The sequence below is a fragment of the Typha angustifolia genome, chromosome 6, assembly GCF_048772165.1.
Source record: "Typha angustifolia cultivar Huaian chromosome 6, ASM4877216v1, whole genome shotgun sequence".
NCBI lineage: Eukaryota > Viridiplantae > Streptophyta > Magnoliopsida > Poales > Typhaceae > Typha > Typha angustifolia.
Genome location: NC_133244.1, coordinates 4,853,108 through 4,875,854, shown reverse-complemented (window position 1 = coordinate 4,875,854; position 22,747 = coordinate 4,853,108). Strand labels below are relative to the sequence as shown.

At 35.5% G+C, this 22,747-nt stretch overlaps 1 protein-coding gene across 1 annotated transcript; it reads left to right on the top strand.

Annotated features, from left to right (window-relative positions):
- The first annotated feature begins 1,178 nt into the window (after nt 1–1,178).
- Nucleotides 1,179–9,560, top strand: LOC140761748 (cation/calcium exchanger 5). The gene is made up of 2 exons (XM_073099211.1): nt 1,179–2,110; nt 7,942–9,560. The coding sequence occupies exons 1-2, from the start codon at nt 1,193–1,195 to the stop codon at nt 8,704–8,706; spliced, it is 1,683 nt and encodes a 560-aa protein (XP_072955312.1). The 5' UTR covers nt 1,179–1,192; the 3' UTR covers nt 8,707–9,560.
- The last annotated feature ends 13,187 nt before the right edge of the window (nt 9,561–22,747 follow it).

Genomic DNA, 22,747 nt, shown 5'->3' with positions numbered 1-22,747 from the left:
AGCTATCGAGTTGTTTTTCTCTGCTCAAGTAGAGGGCCTTGATAAGAGAAGAACTTCTGGAGAGTCTAGTACATACCTGGATTATGGGAGAGATCTACCAATCCGTAGACTCAGGTGGGAGTTATCTATAGTGCACTGCTTATTGAACAGGTGAGAGTTATCTATGGTGTAGCATATCCATAAGAATAAGGATTCAAAGATCCACTGCTATGGGAGCAATAATCTAATTCACTTTTTTAAGAGAAGGGCTGTTGGTCACTGAGAGCAAATGCTGACAGTCACTAAATATCTATGTCTTCTTTTTGTTAGCCAGCTTGACTGCCTCTTTGATTACGAGCAGCAATGCTAATGCTTCCACAATACTCTTGGAAAATAGCAAATGATAGACGGGTGCTGAGCCAAAGCGATTCCCACACCACCAAACGTTTGATCATCCGCCCAGTGATTGAAACAAGACTAGTTATGTCTTCTAGTTGATGATCCATTAGTAGACATATTACTAAGAAATTATTAAGAAAAATGAGTTGCTTTTTTGTTTGAAGTCATATTACTAGGAAATTATATGGCAATTGCTTCTAGAAAAAGGAAATATTAAGTTGCTTTTGAGTTAGCAGTTTACCTGAGACTCTCCCACAATTATATATGGCTTTACACTTATAAGATAACACAGTGACACACATACTTCAATAGAAAGTTTATGAACACTAAGTTGAATGTACTATTTTAAAGCTGTAGCAGTATCACTACCAAAGCCCAAAATTGTCGAGGCCTAAGCCTAAACCTAAGTAAACTTATTAATGGCCTTGTTTATAAAGATAAATTAGTAATTAAATTAATATATCATATCAGTTATATTTTTGAGAAATAATATTTATATTCTAGAATACGAATATTATGATGTTTAACTATTATTCTAAAATAATGAGTTATACTCTATAATAAAAAAAAATTATATTCAGAATATAAATAGACTTCTTCTGAAATAACTCTCCTTATCATTCTGTTTAGTCTTATTCCATTCGAGTTTAAAAAATAATTTAATAATAATTTATAATTATTATTATACGTCCTAGATTAGAGGGGGACTAATCGGTCAGCACACAGAGGATTCACCAATTAACTTTTCCCTTTTCTATTTGCCATCGACTGCCCATGATTGTTATTGTTCTTGAACCACCCTAAAGTGAATGGCATGGCCTCCTCCTCCTCCTCCTCCTCCTCCTCCTCCCTCAAGCTGATCTACATTGCTCTCCTCCTACTCTCCTTCCTCCTCTTCCTCCTCATCTTCCCTCCTCCTCCTCTTCCTTCCCTTCTCCACAATTCCTCCTCTACCTCTCGTCATCTCCTCCAATCCTCTCCCTCTTCCCCCACTTCTACCGCTTCCTCTCTTTGCTCCTCCATCCTCCACCACCCGGTCTCGGATCGCTGCGCCATCGCCACCTCCGATTGCCGCAACGGCCTCCTCAACTACTTCTCCATCCATTTCTGTCTCCTCTCGGGGAACCACCTCCTCTCCCTCCCCTTCCTCTCCCTCCTCCTCCTCCTCCACTTCGCTTTCCTGGCCGCCGCTGCCGGCGACCACTTCTCCCCCGTTGTCTCCCGCCTCGCCGCCACCCTCCGCCTCTCCCCCAGCATGGCCGCCGTCACCCTCCTCGCCCTCGGCAACGGCGCCCCCGACGTCTTCGCCTCCGCCGCTGCCCTCCGCTCCGGGCAGCCCCGCACCGGCCTCGCCGCCATCTTATCTGCTGGGGCGTTCGTGTCGGCGTTCGTTGTCGGCGCCGTCGCAATCTACGCGGCGCCATTCCCCCTAAGCCCCGCGCCGTTCATCCGCGATGTGTTTTTCTACCTCGTGGCGGCGTCGGCGCTATTTTATGTGTATCTTAGTGCGGAGATCTTCCTCTGGCAGGCGGTTGGATTCGTGCTGTTCTATTTGTTCTTTGTTGGCTTTGTGTTTTATATGGATTTCGTGGTGGAAGGGAAGGTAGAGAAGGAGAGAGAGAAAGAGAAGGAGGTGGAGATGGGGATGGTGGTGGTGATGGAATCTAAGGAAGTGGCGGGAGAAGGCAATGAAACAACATCTGGTGAGAGATTCTGCGGCTGGCTTGGTAAGGTATGCATTCCAATGATCCAAACTTGGATTCCTATGTATGAATTATAATTGATCTTTCTATCATAAAGTGAAGGATGTTAGAAGCTTATTTATTATCAGAATGTCACTATAAAAGATAGGTATAGAGAAGATTACCTAGATCTAAGATGTGTTCATAGGAGGTTTGCAGTAATTTCATATAGCTTTCAAGGAAAATATTAGGTCAACTTATTTATGGTATTACTGGGTCATCTTGAGATAGTGCTATTAGGTAGAGAACCTTAAGATTGTTGAACATTGGAACATGTAAAACGTGAAAGCCTGAGATACTCAAAGCTTCAATGCTAAGAAATGCACTAATCTGCTTATGCGCAAGGACAATTTCACGATAGGAGCCTGTTGATTGCTGAATTGCTCCAAGCTATGCCATGTTTAAATTTATTGATTAGGGTACATGAAAGTTGATTAGTAGGTCATATGTCATTTCTTTAGTATCTTCTTACTTTCGCTCCTTTTTGTTGCAAATGCACTGATCTAATATAATATATGTATGCAAGATATCAATGTCTAAGGTCTAGTCAACTTCTCATCATGCCCTCCCATGTAGTATTGAGCTGTAGTAACTTATGTCGCACCATAACTATCAGAAAGTAGAATTAGTAAATATTTGTTGAGAATTTAGCTAGTTCCTTTCTTTGCATAGAGATATTCAAGTTTTAGAAGGTATGATTGCTCCACCTAAATTTAACTTATTTGGTCAATCTGATGGAAAACTTTCATATATCTTGTTTGTCAGATTTTTAATTCGTTCTCTTTCGTCTAAGTAGTTGATCTAGATACTCTCTATTTGGATTTGCATTTTGTGTCAAAATTGATGATCCTCGCTTGAAATTTTGAGCAAAGTCTGTCAATTTCAATGTGAGGTTTTGGATGATGGGAGTATAAGGTTTATTTAATGGGAATCAATTAGTGCCATTGAGATCATAATGAGCATGATTGTCGTCATGAGATACTATTTAAAACCGTTGAAGATTCAATAGATTAAGGCTTCTATATTTTCTTGATTAGGACTTATGTTTAATATGTAATTTAAAAGCTTTTCCTCTCAATTAAATCACTATTTATTAGGTCTAGTTGCAGTTTTCTCTATGGATTGAAGTATCGGTCGATCCTGATTTGTATTGCTGAAACGGATTGGTCAATTCGGCTGATCCTTGATCTGAATCGTTCAAAAAGGAAGGTCGATACAACCAATATGGCACTTAAACTTCCATAAATATGCTATTGCTAACAAGTCTCTTGTCAATGGATCAACTCAAGCTTATCATTCTTCTTCTTTAAATCAGTTGCAGATTTTAAGAAAGATGTCACATTAAATTGTGTGTTTTTGACCAAATTAGCCCCTTTCTAAACTTTATTTACCAAAATGGATTGCATCCCAGGGGGCTAGGGTTTGTTATTTCTTTTCTCTTTTGTCATTAAATTATTGTGGTATTGCCTGATAGGATTTGTCGGGTCATAATCTATAAGATGGTATCAGAGCTTTTGTGGTCGGTTGACAAAAATCTATTCTTCAACGTGTTGCAAAGTTCTAGAGGATGTTGAAGACACAGATGACATCGGTCAAGGACTGTCTTGATGAGCTGGAGTTTGTCAACAAGTAAGAAACAATTGGAGCATAGGGAAGCCATATAGACAATAAATAATAACATGGAGAAGATAAAGAAACAAATGCTGCATATTGCGAAGATGCTGGCCATGTTGGAGGGGAGACTGGCTACCGCTCCTGCTATGGCAGTTGAGGGCGTCTAAAATGGGTTGGGGGGCGGAGGAGGGCTTTAGCCTTGAGTCACCTGTAATCCAAAGTTCTCAGAAGAAGATCCTCTAGGTTGGATAATGTGAAGCAATTTTTTGCTTGTTGAGGAACACAACGAATAGGGTTTGGTTTCTCGTGTTCCATTTACTAGATTAGGTCCTGCAATGGTTTCAATGGTTTAAAAAATGAATTTGGTAGCAAGATTGGCCGAAGTTACTAGAGGGTTAATGACTTAACATTGATGTTTGGGCTATTGGAATATGATAAATTTTGGTGAAGCCTTGAAGAGAACCTACATTAGATAAGGATAGTCAACAAATATTAGAATGATTTTGAGAAAGTAGCCTCAAGAGTTTACAGATAGCCAGAGTTGGCACTGATGGTGGTTGCCTCATCAGAGAGCGGTAGGAGACACGATTGAAAGTGAAACTTTTTAAGCCTCAGACGATAGCTCATGCCATGGGCTTGGTAAAAATGAATGAGAATTGGTTCGCTTGGGAAGGTGGATGTAGTCCTAGGCTTCTGTCTACGCCAATTGCAAGGTCGATTTAGAATTTGCCTATGGACAACAAGACCCCGGGTCCAACGGGGGCTTGGCCAGTAGGCGTGATAAATCCACAGTTTCGTTGAATAATGATTTTTGGCATTTGACTAAACAGATGTGAGAGCGACTAGAAAAAGACTCGTGCTTCTAACTATGATGAGAAATTTGTTTACGAATGCCAATGCAAACAAGAACAATTGTTTGTTCTTGTAGCCGAATTGGACTGTGATGACACAATAGATTGGGAGATGGCCAGATCCTAAAAGATGTGGCTAAACCACTAGAAATTACCTTGCACATTTTATCTGGGTGTGTGACTATGATTGATAGTGCACACATAACTTCATGACCAAGTCTATCATCTCGAAGCTTTAGTGTAAGAGCCCGCTTACCCATTTTTCATATTGATAAGAAGATCTGTTGTAACTCGGAGGTCTCTTTGCTGAACTATCGTTTCTTCGTCAGTATGTATCCTTTGGGATTGTAAGACTTCAATATCTTTTTGGGGTTGCATTGTTTGCAAAGCTTGGGACAGTTGCCTTGGACTACAAAAGTTTAACAATAGAGCTCGAGATGGCAGAAAAGAAGTATTGATTGCAAGATTTCAAGGGGATGTAGCGGGCTTTCAGATAGGAAAAACGGATTCGATGCAACGGATTATGAGTCACAGAAAGGGGGCATTCTTAATGATGATGACAGGCAACTCCAATTGAACCGCTAACAGCAGCACAAAACTGATGGTATCCAAGTCAGGCGATTTGGACGTCGCAGACTGCAATCGGGAGTTGGGAAGGATGCCAAGGAAGGACGGTACGTGGGAAGATTATGAGGAGTAGGAGGTGGGGTTTTGATATCTGAACCTGGAGGATAACGTTCATCTTTAAGGGGAAGGAATTGATAAGAACAAACGAAACTTGGATCAGGTGTTCGAAGGCCCAGTCAGTTGTTTGAGCGTCTGGTTGGGTTCGCTGTTGTTTTGAATGAGTTCATAATGTTTTTGACTGAGAACAAAATTTGTTGATCCGTTTGAACGACCTTCCAATCATTGAAACGCCGGATGGCCAGATTCTTGAGAAATTTTAGTTATTTTTTGGGAGTTTGATTGTGTTAGGATTTCTTTGCTTTCCTTAGTGATTAGTTCAATTGGGAGATTATTAATAGGCTTTTACTTGAGTTGAGCAAGTAATAAATTATTTTCTTCTCTTTCTGTTTCTCACAAGTCTAGCTAGGAGGCTAGGCGATGTTTTTTCTCCTCTTTTGCTATTAAACTGCTGTGGTTTATCTTTAAAATAAGGTATCACTTGTATTATTTTAGCCTACACTCAATGTATCGCTACTGTACAGTATGCATGCTCTCAGAGAACAATTCATCTTCTGTACTTCATTCCACGAAATATCCTAGCCTCCTTACACTAATTTCACCCGACTGGTAATAGAGCTAAACATCCTGAGCCTTGACAAATGGATTAACATTTGGAAGGATCTTAAACATCATGAAGATATCCATGCTCTCAAAAGGTCAATAATTAATCAGGTCCACTTTGTTCGCAAGACTACCCTAATCTCTTACCCATTATGCCAGAGTGGTAGTAGAGCTAAATGCCATCCAATTGACCACTGCTTGGAAAACCTCAAAACATCATGAATTAAATGAATGTAATCTTGATCTTATTGAAACATTGTGAGAAATTACCATGATTACCTTGCAAGTGGAGCTTATTGAGTTAATGGCCTCACGTCAAAAATCTAAAGTAGAAATTTTATTTATATATATATATATAACTATAGAATGTATATTTATTAAGAACACAAGATGAATGAGTTCAATTAGTTCATCAGTTACTAATTACCTCAAGAGTAATTAATTAATATCAACATGAAGAAAGATTACATTGATTAAAGATTTAAGACTACTGAGTTGCAACCTCATTGATTGATGAGAAAATAGAATTAGAAGATAACTATATGCAAGACTACTGGAAGATGTTAAGATCCAATCTGATCGTCCTGAAAAAGACTTTCAAGGACTTCTATATGCAACTTTTCTGAATTCTGAAAATATGAGACAGAAATGGTCTTAATACTGCAGGATGCTGGTAGATAAGTTTACGCCATTATCTCTTCAAATAATCTGTTGCACCTATGGAGCTGACCTTTTGTGGAATGGAAGTGAATCAATTTACTTTAAAGCACTGAATTTGTTTGATTATGACTGAACATAACAAATGCATAAGTTTGCTGGTTAGATTTGTAATAAGTCAAAAGTTTTTTTGTCCACTTGTTGAACTAATTTAGATTTCCTTGTGTTTATTTTCTATATTGAATAGGATTATTGTATTTAGCACCTATTTTTATTATATAGTCTATTTGAAAATGTTGTGTCCAATATAGCTTTTATTGGAACTCTTAGGTGTCCTTCCATGTTAGTAGAGTTTTTCACTTTTTCTTTCATAGAGATGTTATAATGTTGAACTCATATAAGTTCTATTTATCAAGATAAGGTTATGATTTTTTCTACTAATATGTCCAAAATAATGTAACTCAAATTTTTTCTATTAAGGGTTGTTTTTTCTCTTCCCCTATTTACTTTCTCTTCTTTGTGCTTTCTTGTCTCGAACCATGGATAGTTTTCTCTTACTGTTCTCTTTTCTAACTCTTATGGAAAGAGCCATCATAATAGGTCTTGCTTAAGCCACCTTTGTGCTACTAGATTCAATTATATTCCTACATGATTTTGATGATCAACATTTGAACAGGTCTACGTTAGACCACCAAACTATTGCAATATTTATTTTCACATTGGACACAATTATATTAACTCCTTTTGGATGATTGCATGATCTATGCAAGTAAGGTGTATCTCCATACCAATTGAATATTTAACTCCCCTCAAGAACCATCTCTTTCCTAGATTTGCCTCATGGGAGTTCAAAACTGGGCTTGAGTTCCAGTTGTAATCAATTGTAAAGGATTATCCCCTACCATGTAATCAGCCTTAACTTTGTCATATGCTCTTTATTGTTGGGAAGTCCTAATGACAACTGTCATGTTATTGATCTCCTAGCCATTTTCCTATATGTCTAAGTCCATTATGTCTTTGATGATACCGGTCATAATGGCAACCATATACAGATAAAGAAGTTTATTAGTTTTCTGTTGTACTATTTCATGCCAAAGGAAGTGATTTTTCTTTGCGCATAATCAATATATTTTTAATTACCATGCCTTTAAGATTTCCCTGTGATGTGCATTTAGTTAATGTGTATATTTATTGCCTTTTGTTAATTTTATGTACTTATTTTGTTATAAATACACTTCCCTATAGTTATGTAGCTCTAATTGTTCTAAATTTTAACCAGTTTTAGAATTCTATTTATCATGTTATTTTAAATAATCTTGTGTAAAATGGCATACAACAATTCCTCAATACAGGTACTTTAGTTCATACATACATTTCTTTTCATGGTTCTAAATGATGTACAGTCCTGACAGATCACAAAAGTTTGGGAAGTACCTGTTTCAACTATTCTGAGGCTCACCATACCATCAGCATCTCCTTCAGATTGGAACAGATTCTACATTTCGGCTAACATCAGTTTATGCCCTCTCATCCTCCTGTATTCTTTGAGCTCCTTCATTCCATTGGACAGTCAAATAGTATTCTTTCTCCCTCAGACCCACTTTCCTCTCTGGGCAGTTGTTCTGTTTGTCAGCATCTGTCTTGCAACAACCCACTTTTGGTTTGAGGAAGAACCACCGGAAACTGAGCCAATCATTATAAGCTTAATTTCTTTTATGATGAGTGTGTTTTGGATCTCAACTATGGCGGGGGAACTCATGAACTGTCTTGCAGCAATTGGGACCATCATGGAACTTCCCCCTGCTATCCTTGGTTTAACAGTTCTGGCATGGGGAAACTCAGTGGGCGACCTTGTTGCGGATGTGGCCTTGGCCAAGGCCGGCCAGCCAGCAATGGCAATGGCAGGTTGCTTTGCGGGCCCTATGTTCAACATGCTTGTTGGGTTAGGAACAGCTCTTGTGATACAGACAACGAGGGTTTATCCTAGTGCTTATGTACTCCAATTCAATGTCAGCATTGTGGTTGCATTTGTATTCCTTCTGCTAAGCCTGATGGCTTCGCTCCTGGTGATGATCTGGTTCAGGTTTCGGGTGCCTAGATTTTGGGGCTATTGCCTTGTTGGGCTGTACCTCCTTTTCACTGCAGTGAGTTTAGCCCTTGCAGGATTTTTAGGATAGTATATTCCTAATTATGTGGCATATCATACAAGATGGGTGATATTGATCTTGGCAAGGATTAACTTGAGAAAATGAGTTATGTAGATGCCATACTGCAATCATCCATTTATATCGGATTCTTTAGGGTACCCGGGTACCTTACTAGAACGGACCTCTTATTTCCTTTAGTCCATGGTGGAAGCCCACTGAGATTGTTCGGCTGCTAGTGAGACATGGATGGTTCTCCAAACAAAAGACATCAACTGACCAAGCTCACTGAAGGCATCTGATCTTCTGATAATGTGATTCAAAGTAGTATTTTATTTTTTAGTTATATTTTTGTCTTAAACATTTGTTGAGATGCATTTGGTGGAAATAGCACGTAGCAATAAGATTAATTTCTCAGTGTTTATATATTCTATGTGACCTACATCATTTTTTCATTTTAGAGTACAAGTTTTTAGGATTGATGACATGAATACCTCCAATTTTTTTGACAGCAAACAAAGAGATTTCATTATATTTAGCAAAATATCAGGGAACTCATGCTTTGCATGTCCTTATGGGAATAGTTGATAACTTAATTTTTTTGTTGTACCGCTAGGTGTTGGAAGCTTGGAGAATCGATTTGCTTCGTTTCTTTTATTTCTTGCAGGATCAGGGTAGCAAGGTTCAGTTACAGTGCATAAGAAAGATGTAACCAGTTCTGATGCTTGTTCTGGGAACTTATAGGTTGCTCTCTTTTTATTATTTATCTAGTCTGATAGATGCATATTCCTGGATGGGTTCTCTTATCCGGAAAAAAGTGGGAACAGTATCTTAGAATTTTGTTAATATTCTTCATTAGATTAACATATTTTACTTTATGGAAATTTGCATATAGCACCCTACTTTTAATAAATTATGATTTATATTCTATATTTTTATTATATATAAATTAAGCTATTATTAGTGAATATATATAGAAAATATATTGTGTTAGATTTGAATTAACACTGAGAATATATTGTTAAGTAGAAATATTTTATTTCTAAAATAATTAAAATATTCTTATTTCTAAAATGATCAAAATGCTTTTAGTATGATTTGGTTGAGAGTATATTTGTAATTTTATAAGTATAGTTAACTTAACCCAGAGGTTAGTTAAGTTTTAACTAACGGATTTAACAAGGTATTTTTTTGCACATATTTGCGAAATTACAGGGCTTAATTAAACTATAATTTTGTCAAAAGAAAGGGTGTTATGTACAAATTTTTCTATACTTTCAAGAAAAGAAAAGTGTGAGTAAGATAGTGAAGAGGTGAAGGAGGGTGGCAAAGCATTCTTCTTCACTATACTAGGGTTTGTAGTGCTCTTTGTTCTCTCTTTCATTCTCCATGTTATGGGAGGAGCTAGGACTTCAACGTCCCTCTCGTCCCACCATCTATCAACCAATTCCTCTTATGTCATAGCTAAAGGAGGGGGAGAAGCTATACTTCCAAGCCTCAGAGGAGGTAATTCGATTGGCTCTGGTTTGGGTTTGAATTAAGGATATCCCATTGAAGTATTGAAAGATTGATATTCTTACTAGTTTAGCAGCACGACTCGAGCACCCTTCTCGTGTGGATGATATTAACTGTAAGCTCATTCATTGTCGTTGAGGCAAGTTCTCTTTGCAGATATTGACAACAAATAGATCTAGGTTAAAATTTTTATAAGGACTTGTTAAATTTTTACTCTGCTTGTGAGCATGTTGGACATATAGTGGCAAACTACTTAGATTCGCCTAAGAAGAAGGCTCCTTTTTCAATCGTTGCTACTTCGCTATCAGATTCAAGGGTAGTGACTCTCTCTGGTTTGGATCCTAGTAATATGTAGACCCCTCCTTATAGGATGATGACCTAACTTGTGGGGCTTGGTTGCTAAGGTTAACTAAGGAGCGTGAGTCCTAGTGGTCAAGTTGTGGGTGCTTATCATAGCTCTCACATCATGATTTAGCCAGGTGACCTAGTTTCTAACTCTCTCCTTATGTCACACTGAGATTGCAACTCAGTAAACCAATCCCCTGAAGGGCCATCACATGATGATTGCGTGCCCCCTAGATTTGAGAAGTTGGTTGCTTCGTCCTCAACTAAAGGTACACTTGGCCATGTGATGAAGCAGGCCTCACCCTTTGAAATGTCTAATGGTGGGTATTCACAATGCACCCAGTCATCTTCAACCCTTCTTGATACTGCTTATATGTTATGGAGTGAGATTGCTGCTTTTGCAAGGAAGGATGATCCTACCAATGTCTCATCATTCAAGATTAATTCTAAGGGGAAGACTCCTCTCTTTACTAAGTTTATAATGAGGGATTTTATCCTTTTAGTCCGCTCCCCACTCACCCCCTATCTTAACTGAGGTGAGAGCAGCCCCTATTTCTTTTTCAAGCCAAGATTTTCTATTTTGCGAAGCCTAAAATTAATTCATGGCGATGGAGGTAGATCAATCTCTTTTTTATTCATGACAAAGGAGGGCTTGGTTATAGAGATTGAATATATCCCCCCTTTCTTCGTTAATCCCCATGTAACTCTAACTAAGAAAGACAAGAAGACTATTTGTTAGTTTTTTGGCTCAATCCAAGTTAGTGTTTGAAGTGCATTTGAATACTTAGCAACCATTCGCATTTATAGAGAATTGCAAAAGAGCATTCAAACGCACTCGTGCAATTGTTTGAACGCCCTACATAGTTTTTCTTTCGTAAGTCACACTTAACTTTCCTAAAGAAATATTGGACTAATGGATTTGAGCTATGGCAAAGAGAACTCATTCATAAGAAGCCTAAAAAGAAAGGTTCAAAACCTTGCAAAAATAACAAGACCTTGGGCAAAGATGATATCCCAGTGGAAGGGTTGAACACCTTTGTTTAATTTATATCAATCATCACTCCAAATTATCAGGAGGCATCTAAGTCGGATGCCTTAAGCCGATGCAAATAGCTAAGTTCTCCTTTTAATCCTATCATGTTTAGAGACTAAAGTAAATGCTACTAAGGCTACTAAAATATCTCATAGGATGAGTGATCGCTAAGCTGAGGCTTCTTCAAGTACAGGGCTTTCATGAGGGATCTTGATGATCTAGAAATTGAATGAGGTCAAATTTGTTCTTTCTTCTCGTACTATCAGTCTTTTAAGGAACTATTTTCTTTATAAGTATGTAACCCTGAATCTTTACTGGTGTATGTGCTAGTATAAAATTGTGGCATGATTTAGGTATGTTAAATTTCTTGAATGCTTTTTAATGTTAGTACTAAAGCTGGAGCAAGTAAAGAGGGAAAATCCTTCGTCTTGAACCCTAGAGTTCAGAATTTTAAAAATCATATATTGATCAAAATGAATTAATCAATATGGGATGTGCTAGCTGTCTCTCTATATGGAGCAATAACTATTAAGGTAGAGCTAGGATTTAGGCACAGCTTGATAGGGCTTTGGCCAATTAGTCATGGATTTAGACCTTTCCTAACAAATTGATTATACATCTTGAATGGACTAGATCTTCTTTAGGTCATTTAGATTTGAGTCTTTCTAGTATGAGTATGATTGAAGTCAAAAGCCTTATTATGGCCTATGAATGTTGCCAATCATCTCTGTTCAATTGCTTGTAATCTTAATAATATTAAATATAAGATTTCATTTTAGAAGAAGAATAGTCTTGGTAGAATTGAAAATCACCTCAAGAAAATTATGATCTATATTACTAGTCTTAAGGCAAAGGACCATGAGAGATGCCTTTTGCCTTATGAGACTAGGAGCCTTTAGATTGCTTATAGGAAGCATATTACTTTCCTAAGGTAGATTGGCAAGCATTGGAAGGTCAAAGCTATGATTAGTTGGGTTAAGAAAGTTGATCATAGTAGCTAAATTTTGAAATTGCCATTTTGATTAAGCACAGACAAAATCATATTGTTTGTTTAACTGATGATGCTGATGTGAAAGCTTTTCTTATTTTTTATGGTAATATTTGGTCCACTCTTAGTAATGTTATTGTGGTGGGAACTTTGACCCTATTTGCCTCCTCCTAAATTTTCAAGCAATGATAATCTCACCAAATTTTTTACCTTTAAGGAGATTCCAAATACTTTGTAGGCTATGTCTTTTGGAAAAACCCCTAGGCTTGATGGTTGTAATCATTGAGATATGATGGGTCAATCAATTTATGAAGCATTTCTTCAATTTTAACATGCTTCCTTGTTACCTTAAGATCCCTCATCCTTTGGCTATTAATTAGTTTCAACTTTTTTTTCCTTTGTAATGTTCTATACAAGTTCTCAGCTAAGATCATGATTAACTGCATGAAACCCCTTCTATCTGGCTTGGTGAACCTTGAGCAGTATGTATTTGTGGTAGGTCGATCTATTTTGAATAACACTGTCCTAACTTAAGAAAATTAGAGATGATCTTTATATGGTTCTGAAATTAAATATAAAAAAAGCCTATGATACGCATAGCTAGGAGGTTGCCCTGGAGTTGAGTACATTATAGTTTTTGTTGATTCTTTGATTAAATTGATTAAAACTTGCATTACTTCTACTTCCTATGTTTTCCTAATTAATAGTTCTGCTTCGTGATGGTTAAAGCCGGCTTGCGGCCTTAGATAAGGTGATCTTTTTTCTCTGTATTTATCGATTCTTTATGCACAAGTTTTAACGAACAATGGTGAGTTAGAAGGCTTTTGCATCTCTTATAATACCAGAATTTACTGTATTATGTCTGCTAATGACATCTTACTTGTTATTAAACCTACATCTAGTAATTGTGATATTCTTAATATTGTTTGGATAAATATTTGATTCTTATAAATAAATATGTCAATCAGAGCAAGTCTATTTCTTTATCTCTCTTACTGGGCTAGTCCCATCTTTGGCCAAAACCTTGCTAGTACCTCTGTATCCCTATCTGACCATTTTATACATTATACTAGTCATTTTGACTTTTGAGCCCTGGAGTTAGCAATGAAGTTTTGTCATGCCTTAAGGAGGACCTCTTTAAGGCCCTTGGGCTAGTAAGATTACTTTGGTGGTTAATGGACTTTGAATATTTCAAATGCCTATTATTTTTTGAAACTTACCTTTCTCAATGTTCATTTTCCTTACAGGCATGAATGTTTCTTAGTTTATTGATAACCAATGTTGGTTTGCAAAGTGTTAAGTCTTACTTTAGTGATATTCTGAGTGAGATTATTTATTTCCCACAATCTTTCTCACTTTGATGCTGAGAATAGTTGGGTCTGGGCTAGCATATTATTTGGAGATTGCCTCTTCTAAATCAAAATTTTATTTGGAAGATGATATGGGGTCAGCTACCACTAGTGCCAAACTCCATGCCATATTGCTTGCCCTCAACTCTCTCTGCCCTGTGTTTGTAGCTGAGGAGGAGAATGTTGAACACCTTCTTATTAGTGTAGAGGAGATAGGTTATTAGTGGGTGTAGATCTTGTGAAGAAAGCTACTACTATGATAGCTTGGTACACAATGCAAATGGATTCTAGTATCTTTGAAAAACGTAGAAATGGAATGGTCTTCGGGTGGACTTCTACTGTGCAGATTCTTCACAAAGCGTTGGCTTTCATTGTGAAGTCTTTCCAAGCCCTTTAACAATCTTCTCACAAGCCCAAAGCTAAAGGATGAATTTCCCATGATGTCACTTCCAATAGTTTTTGTTAAAATTAATACTAATTGAGCTTTTTTTTTTGTGGATCTGGTTCTAGATTCATTTGTAAAGATGCCCATGGTAGACCCTATTCATGCGGAGTCTAAAGCTCTAAGTTAGCGCTCCTCAATGCCTACTAGATTTGATCAAACGGCCTAGTCCGCCCATGCTCAGCCTGACCCGGCTCGGCCCGAGCTCGAACTACCCATGGGCGACACGGGCCAACCCTTTGCCCGCCCGTTTGGCCTGCAACTAGGCCTGCCAATTCTGCTACAGTATTTATCCGTTCTGTTATAATAAAAACCAACTAAAATTTTCGTACCTTACCGTTTTACATTTTTTTTAAGTAGACATTTAAATTTTTTTAATTTATTATTATTTATTTTAAATGGAGGAACATAAATATTTTTTTTTAAAAATAAGCTAATAGTAAAAAAATTCTAAAAATAGCTAAAATGTGGGTAGCTCGATCTCTCACGGGTAACGAGCTAGACTATTCTAACCCGGCCCGAGAAATTGATGTATCGGGCCATAAACATATACTTAAGCCCGGTTGGCCCGAAAAGCCCGGCTTGAACTCGGCCTGGCTCACCCAATGATCATGTCTAATACCTACGAGCAATACCTAACCAATATTATTTTCGAATCTAACTTTGACATTTTGATCTACATTCTGCATCACAAGCAAGATCCACCCTGGTGTTACTACCACCTTTGACTAGATAAATTTCATCTCGTTGGTTGCTTACACATTTCTTCTTTTCTTCGTTATTATCAAGAAGCCAAACAATTTGCCAACTAATTGGCTAATCTCAATAAGAACAAGTGGGTTTCTTTTTTGGTAGATTCTGTTCCATATAATTTATTAGATATGTTGTACAGTGATAGGGGTGTAAACGAGCTGAGCTTGATCGAGCCTAGCTCTAATCAAGCTTGGATTGAAATTAATTTCGAGCCTGTCTTTGTGATCAAGCTTGAATTGAAATAATTTCAATCCAAATCAATTTCGAACTCGAGCCAATTTCGAGCTTAAACGAGCTGCTCAATTAGCAATTTCAAGTCTTATCAATTTGAGACCATTTTCGAGCCTGAGCAAGCTTGAATTAATTTAGGCTTAAATCAAGCTTGAAATAAAACCTAATTCAACTATAAAGATATAAATATTACTAAAATATAAATTAGAAGCAATAAAGATAAATGGGTTAGAAAACTATAATCAACCAAAATATAAATTACAAGTAACAAAAATAATCGTGTCAAAAAACTATAAGCAACCAAAATATAAATTACAAACAATAAAGATAATTATATCAGAAAATAATGGTTGACATTCTGAATTGGTGAAAGGGTTTTGATCTGATGGCCCATATTAGTTTGATATTACTCAATATATATGCATATATATATATATATATATATATTCGAGCCTTATCGAGCTGACTCGATCGGGATTAAGCTTGGCTTGAATTTAATTTCAAGTCTAGCTTTAATGATCAAGCTCGACTCAGCCTATTTTCGAGCCGAGCTTGATCGAGCATTATCGAGCCGAGCTCAAGCTAGCTCGATTATTTTGATAGCCCTATATAGTGATACCGTACGTATTTGTCAAAATACCTAAGGTAGTTTTATGCTAGTTTTTGTTGCAATACAATTATAATTCTATATATAAAAAAAAAAAGGTAGGGGAGGGCTGCACTTGGGGGAGGCAAATTAATAGATCAAAAATGAATAAGAGAAGGGTGGGTTGTACGCTTGGACACAAACACAGGCTGGGCTAAGGTTTTGCTCATATATATATTCGAACAGTACTATATTTGAGCCCTAAATTATCCTTAGATTCCTTAAATTATGGCCAAGTATCATTTGTACCTTCTAAAGAAAATACCTTCTAAAAAAATGTGACATTAGAAACTCTTTAAACTATAGGGATATTGCGTCATTAATAGAAAAATTACTTTTATAAAATTCTCCTATGTCCGTATATATATTTAGGCGGTAGGAGAGAGAGAGAGAGGAGATAGAGAGAGAGAGATACGAAGAAAGATTAGAAGCAATAATGACCATAGAACTTGATATAATTTTTTTCCTAATGACTATAGGCGTATATTATCTTTAAATCAAACATCAATATATTGAGTAGAGCCTAAAACATAAAAGAGATGAAAAATATGGCAACAATACACATGCCCAATATTTAACCATATTAGATAGCACCACAAGGTACAAACTATATATCAAGTCTAAGGGTTGAAAAAAACATTTACAACAAGATAACAATGAAGAATTTTTAAGCAACCTTATGCCATAAGACGGCTCTGTTGTCATCAAGTAGTTAAAGATGCATCATAGCCTTTCAAATACCTAAGGGTGGAGAAGTCAGAAACATCGACAAGCAAGTCCTCAATGCCTACGAGCAATACCTAACCAACATTATTCTCGAATCTAACTTTAACATTTTCATCTACATTCTTCATCACAAGCAAAATTCTCCGTGGTGTTACTAGCACCTTTTGCTAAATCTTTTTTCATCTCATTGACTGCTTACATGTTTTTTATTTTCTTTATTGTTATCGAGAAGCCAACCAACTCGCCAACTAGTTGGCTAATCTTAGTATGGGTTTCTTCTATTTGGGTAGACTTTGTTCCACATAATTTATTAGATCTGTTGTATATATGGATACCGTAGGTATTTGCTGGAATACCTAAGGTTGTTTTATGCTAGTTTTTTTTAATGATACAATAACTATTCTATATAAGAAAAGAGGTAGTTGGGGGATGCAAATTAATAGATAAAAAGGAATAAGAGAAGGGTGGGCCGCATGCTCAGAATCCAACACTGGCTAGGTTGAGATTATACTCACATCTATGTTCTAACAACACTAAATTTGAGACCTTAATTTGATAGTTTTATTCTTTGAAATAAAGGAAGGATAAATTATTCTTAGATTCATTAAATTTTGATCTAATATCACTTATACCTTCTAAAGAAAATATCTCCTATAAAAAAGTGACACTAGGAACTCTTTGAACTATTATAATCTCTATAAAATTCTCGTATGTCCATACACATATTTGGGCTGTAGGAGAAGAGAAAATTTGATAGAGATCGGCGGAAAGAGAGAAATTGAGTGATATTGAGAGAATGAAGAAAGATTAGAAGCAATAATGATCAAAAAACTTGAGATTATTTTTCCTGATGAAAAGTTTCGTAGGCATATATAATTTCATTAAATCAAATATCAATATCGAATAGATCCTAAGACATAAAAGAGTGAAAAAATTGGACAATGATCCCTGTGACACAAGTCCGACACTTAATCACATTAGATAGCATCACAAAGAAAAAACCTATATATCAAGCTTAAGTACATAAAAAAATTTGCATCAACACGTTCCTCCCTACGGTTCTGTTGTGATCCTATAGTTAAGATGCATAACTTTCAAATGCCTAAGAGTGGAGAAGTGAGAAAGATCAGCAAGAATTTGATAAAAATACTCACCCCTACCAATTAGAATGATAGAAGCATAAACTAGAAAAGTAATTAGAAGAAGATTAGATAAAGCCTCAAAACATATAGGAAAAGAAACCAAGAGGAGAAGATCCTAGATAGTGTGACTAAAAAGAGGCTAGAAGACTACAACCAAGACTAACCAAGCCACTTACTCGCAGCTGACCTCCATCCTCACACCATTGATGATGACCATGGCGACAGTGAAGGCATTTGGGGAGGAGGGAGTTGAAGGAAAAGAGAGGGAGAAGGTAGGGTTGAGAAGAGGAAGAGAAGTTAGAGAGGGATTGAGAGTTTGAGGGCGAATCATAGTTATTAGATGAGGAAAATATTTGGAGAAAAAAAGGAGAGAAAATATTTACAAAGACTGAGAGAGAGAGAGAGAGAGAGTACTGTCTTAGTAAAAGATTTGGGGATAAAGATGAGAGCAATTTCATTACAAATTAGAGTATAAATGGTCAAATTATGATGGGAAAAAGAAATAAAAGGCTAACATAAGGGTCATTTTAAAATATTTAAATAGTTTAGAGAGTTTTAATAAATAATATTGAGTCATAATTCAAGAGATCTATATGTAATTTAATCTAAAATAACTAGGAAATGTGTTATAGATGATATGGTTTAGATTTAGTTTTAAACCAGTTTAGTGATTAGTAAACTAATTAAGAATCCAAATAACAGTTTAAGATAAAATAAGTTTAGCTCAACCTACTTAAAACTACTCTTCCCTTTATGCTCCTTATCCATCCAAATATTTTATATTTATCAATATCACTTCAATAAGTATTATTCCAATCCTTCTCTCTCCCCCCACAAGCTTTTTTTGTGCAATACATACAATGTGTGATGCAAACTAGTCAACCACTGCTCATATAAATCCATATGCAGTAGTACAGTCTATTATGTTCCCCTTCAAATTAATGCTGGACAACCTCAATGATGCAATCTCTAGTGACACAAAAAGGCAAAGAACTTGCTATTTATCCAAATCAATATCCAAGCTTAAACAGCTCTTTTCCTTCAGTTCTCTGTTTCAATAATATCATGGCAAGTGAGCTTGTCATGTAGGAATTAATTGTCCAAAAGTAAGTGATGGGCCAACTTAAATCTTCAGAATTATGCTATGATTAGGTCTAAATTTATTTTACCTTCTATGATTTTATTTGTCTCACTTTACACCTTTGTAGTTACGACTAAAATATGACTATTAATTTTTCTATTATATTTGACTAAATCACGGGTCAAAATAATAATCGGATTTTAGATAATAAAGATATGATAAATATATTAAATCTACAAAATAGAGATTGCCATATACTTTATATGTGGCTGCTGTTTATCAAGAGGAAGCACTTTTCATGTTAGGGGATATCTACAACTTTCAAAATCTTCCATCATAGATGATTCAGTGCACCACTAAAAGGATGGAAATAGACCATAAAATAGCTTAGTTTGATTGTTTCGTTAACCCTAAAATCAATCTGCAGACTACTCCAATCTTACTGTTAGGGCAGTTAAAATAATTAAACAGGCTCGAACGAGCTCCGCTCGTATTTAAAATGAGTCAAACTTGATATCGATTGAATTAGGCTCATATTTAATTTCAAACTGAGCTTGAGCACAAATCAGCTTGATTAGGCTCATTTATATATATAAAAAAAGGGAAATATTGTTTTAGATCATTGCAGTCTTTTAAAGACCCTCAATATAATAATCCTTATTAACATATTATCATCTGAAAATCTCAGCTCAACATTTCAAATCCCATTCAATACCAAGTCCCAAGCTTGAACAGAGCTGTTACACACCATATATCAATCCATCTAATCTATTGCAACCTAAAACAACTTCACATCATCACTGCCTCCCAACAAACCTACCTTAATCTCAGGATGAAACTAAACCGAGCTGCTAAAAGTTCTTGTATGCATAGATAGAGAGGAGAAAGAATCACCCATCAAACTAAGTTGTCTGAACAACAACTTTGCACCTTCAACACTGTGAAGCAACCACTTAGACATACAGATGGAATAAGACCTTACAACGACTTACTTTCGTTTGTTTTCGTCCACCTACAAAGTTTACAGCCGCAATTAAACAGAGCTGTCAAAAGTTCCAGGGATAGAGATGAAAGAGAAAGCCTAGCAAACAATATAGTTGTCAAGATGGACCATGCTTTCATTCTTGTCATAACTATTAGTATTGAATTTGAGATATATAAACACATTCCTTGTGGGAGATAAGAGCTCCTAACTCTGTTACATTTAACTTTGTATACAACCACAAGAAAGCCCAACTTCTTACCCACGCGACTTATATAAAATTTGATAAAGAATGTTAATGGAAAATTGATTTTGAAGTCAAGGATTTCGGTCCGTGGCTACTTTCGTTTTACGAAAAATGATGTTCGAATACCATTAAGAACACGTTCCTAAATATAAAAGCTTATGTTTCGGAGTAGCAAAAGTTCTCAAGAATGTTCGAACATCAATGTAAGAAAAGTTCAAAAATCATGATTTTAAGGCATGACATTCAAACGTGATCTGGGTGCGACCAAATGTCATCGGAAAAATATAGTAGATTGGAGTGGAATTTGTTTAATATAATTTTTTACTTTGCTTGAAGAGGCATTTAAGGGTTATGAAAACTTAAGCGGAGGTGTCATCCATTATTATTTTGGAGTCTTGAAGAACGTGCTGAATCTCTCTCAATTTAGCACATCTATGTTAGATCTGAAAGAATTACGTCTCGATAGTCACTCGGATAGAAAAATCAATCTTGAGAGTCATTTATATTAGGAAATCAATCATAGGAAGCGGCATATTGCGGAGTTTAATAAGCAAAGTTGTTACAGATTAAGTCGTGGAAATCAACGGATGATATATAAGTTTCTTATAACTGCTACAAAATTTAGTAATTAGTTTCTATCCAAGTTTTGATCAATGATTTTTTTAACCGATTTGATATTTTTTTCATATTTATTGAATTGTATTATTAAAAAAATTTAATTGGTATCAGAGCATTCTTAAGAATTCATGTTTTTTCATCATTGCCAATCTTACTAATCAAGAAGAGCTATGTAATACTGGACTAATCCAAATTAGATCTTGCATACAATCACTAGTTAAGTTATCGAAGCGTCCACAAACTTTCTCTGAAAAAATACAAAAACAAAATAAATATCGGCAGGAAGAGTATAAATGTATTAGTATAAGTTTCACGATTGAGATGAGTTCAAGTTTAGCACAAATAAGGGGTTTAATGTCTTCGTTTTGCTTTTCAATAGGTATAAATTGTTAGAATATAAAATTATAAAAATCACCTCATCTTTTAAGAAATTAAAGTATTTTGATAGTTAATATGGTATCACGACTAGTGATCATAGGTTCAAATCCTATTCTGCCTATCTTTGCTTGAAAATATAAAACTCTTCTCATTTAAATTAAATCCACTTTTTGGACTCTAAACTTTTAGAGTAGTTAGTGAGTTAACATATATATATATATATATATATATATATATATATATATGAAGTTAATTTTACAACTAAACACTAGTAGAGAAATTGTTAAAAGTGAGCACTTTCTTTCTTCATTTTTAAGCAACCAAAGACTTCCAAAGTGATATTAGATTATACATGGCCTTGTTTGCTTTGAGTTCGGGGGTGTCCTTGAACTAGTTTAGGGACTCCTAACCTAGTACAATAATCAACTTTTTTTCTTAATCTAGTTCAATATCTTCTCTCCAAATAAATATTAATATATAAATTATAATATTATTTTAAACTAATTCTAATTTTACTCTTGATATGACTTAAATCTATTAATTATAATATTATCAATTTTACTTCTCCTCTTTTCCAAAATATTCATATTTTATATTATAAAATATGTCAAATTAAATTCTATCGAGTCTCTCTCATCTCTTTATACTATATAAACTAGCAAATATGCACTTAAACTTACAAATAACTATTATAAACACCATATAAATTAGCAAATATATGCTTAAGCCTGCAAATAGCTATTATAGACATTATATAAGCTAGCAAATATATACCTAAGTTAACAAATATGCATTTAAGCTAACAAATGCCTATTATAAATACTATATAAGAAAATAAATATACACTTAAGCTCACAAATACATATTATAATATTATAATATTCATTAATTATAATATACCATATAATATAATAATGACCATGATACATTAAAAATGTATTTTGGCTTATCAAATTTATATTTCATTCATTTTCCTCCAAATTTTTATTTTGCCGTTTCATTTCACATCACAAATAGTAATTATATTCTTATCCTAATTCAGAATCAAACATCAAATTACCTTAGCTTACTTGAAAGGACCAAAATTAAGACAAAGAAATGGGGTCATCTAATCTAGTTCAGAGCTTAGTCTCAAACCAAATAAGACAAGGATCTACTTGTTATTTAACCTAAAATGAACCACATGTATAGGCTTAGCATTATCTAGTTTGTGATGCCAAGTACTCAACCACTTGTCATATAAATCCATATGCAGTAAAATCTATCATGTTTCCCTTCACATCAATGCTAGACTGCCTCCATGATGCTGAATGCACATGTCTAGTGACCAAAAAACAGGCCAAAAGACTTGCTATTTAACCAAATCAATATCATGATGCTGAATGCATATGTCTAGTGACACAAGAAAAGGCCAAAAGACTTGCTATTTAACCAAATCAATATCCAAGCTTAAACAGCTGTTTTCCTTCAGTTTTCTGTTTCAATAATATCATAGCAAGTGATCTTGTCATTGCATTAATTGTCTAAAAGTTGATGGTGGCCCAAACTAAACCTACAGAATAGCTGCCATTTGTAGAGGAGAAGCAGTTTCATGTTAG

Excerpts from the sequence above, each read along its gene's own strand:
- LOC140761748 (XM_073099211.1), top strand. The coding sequence starts at position 1,193 with ATGGCCTCCTCCTCCTCCTCCTCCTCCTCCTCCTCCCTCAAGCTGATC. Across the intron at positions 2,111-7,941 it reads TCTGCGGCTGGCTTGGTAAG|ATCACAAAAGTTTGGGAAGT; the intron begins GTATGCATTCCA and ends CAGTCCTGACAG.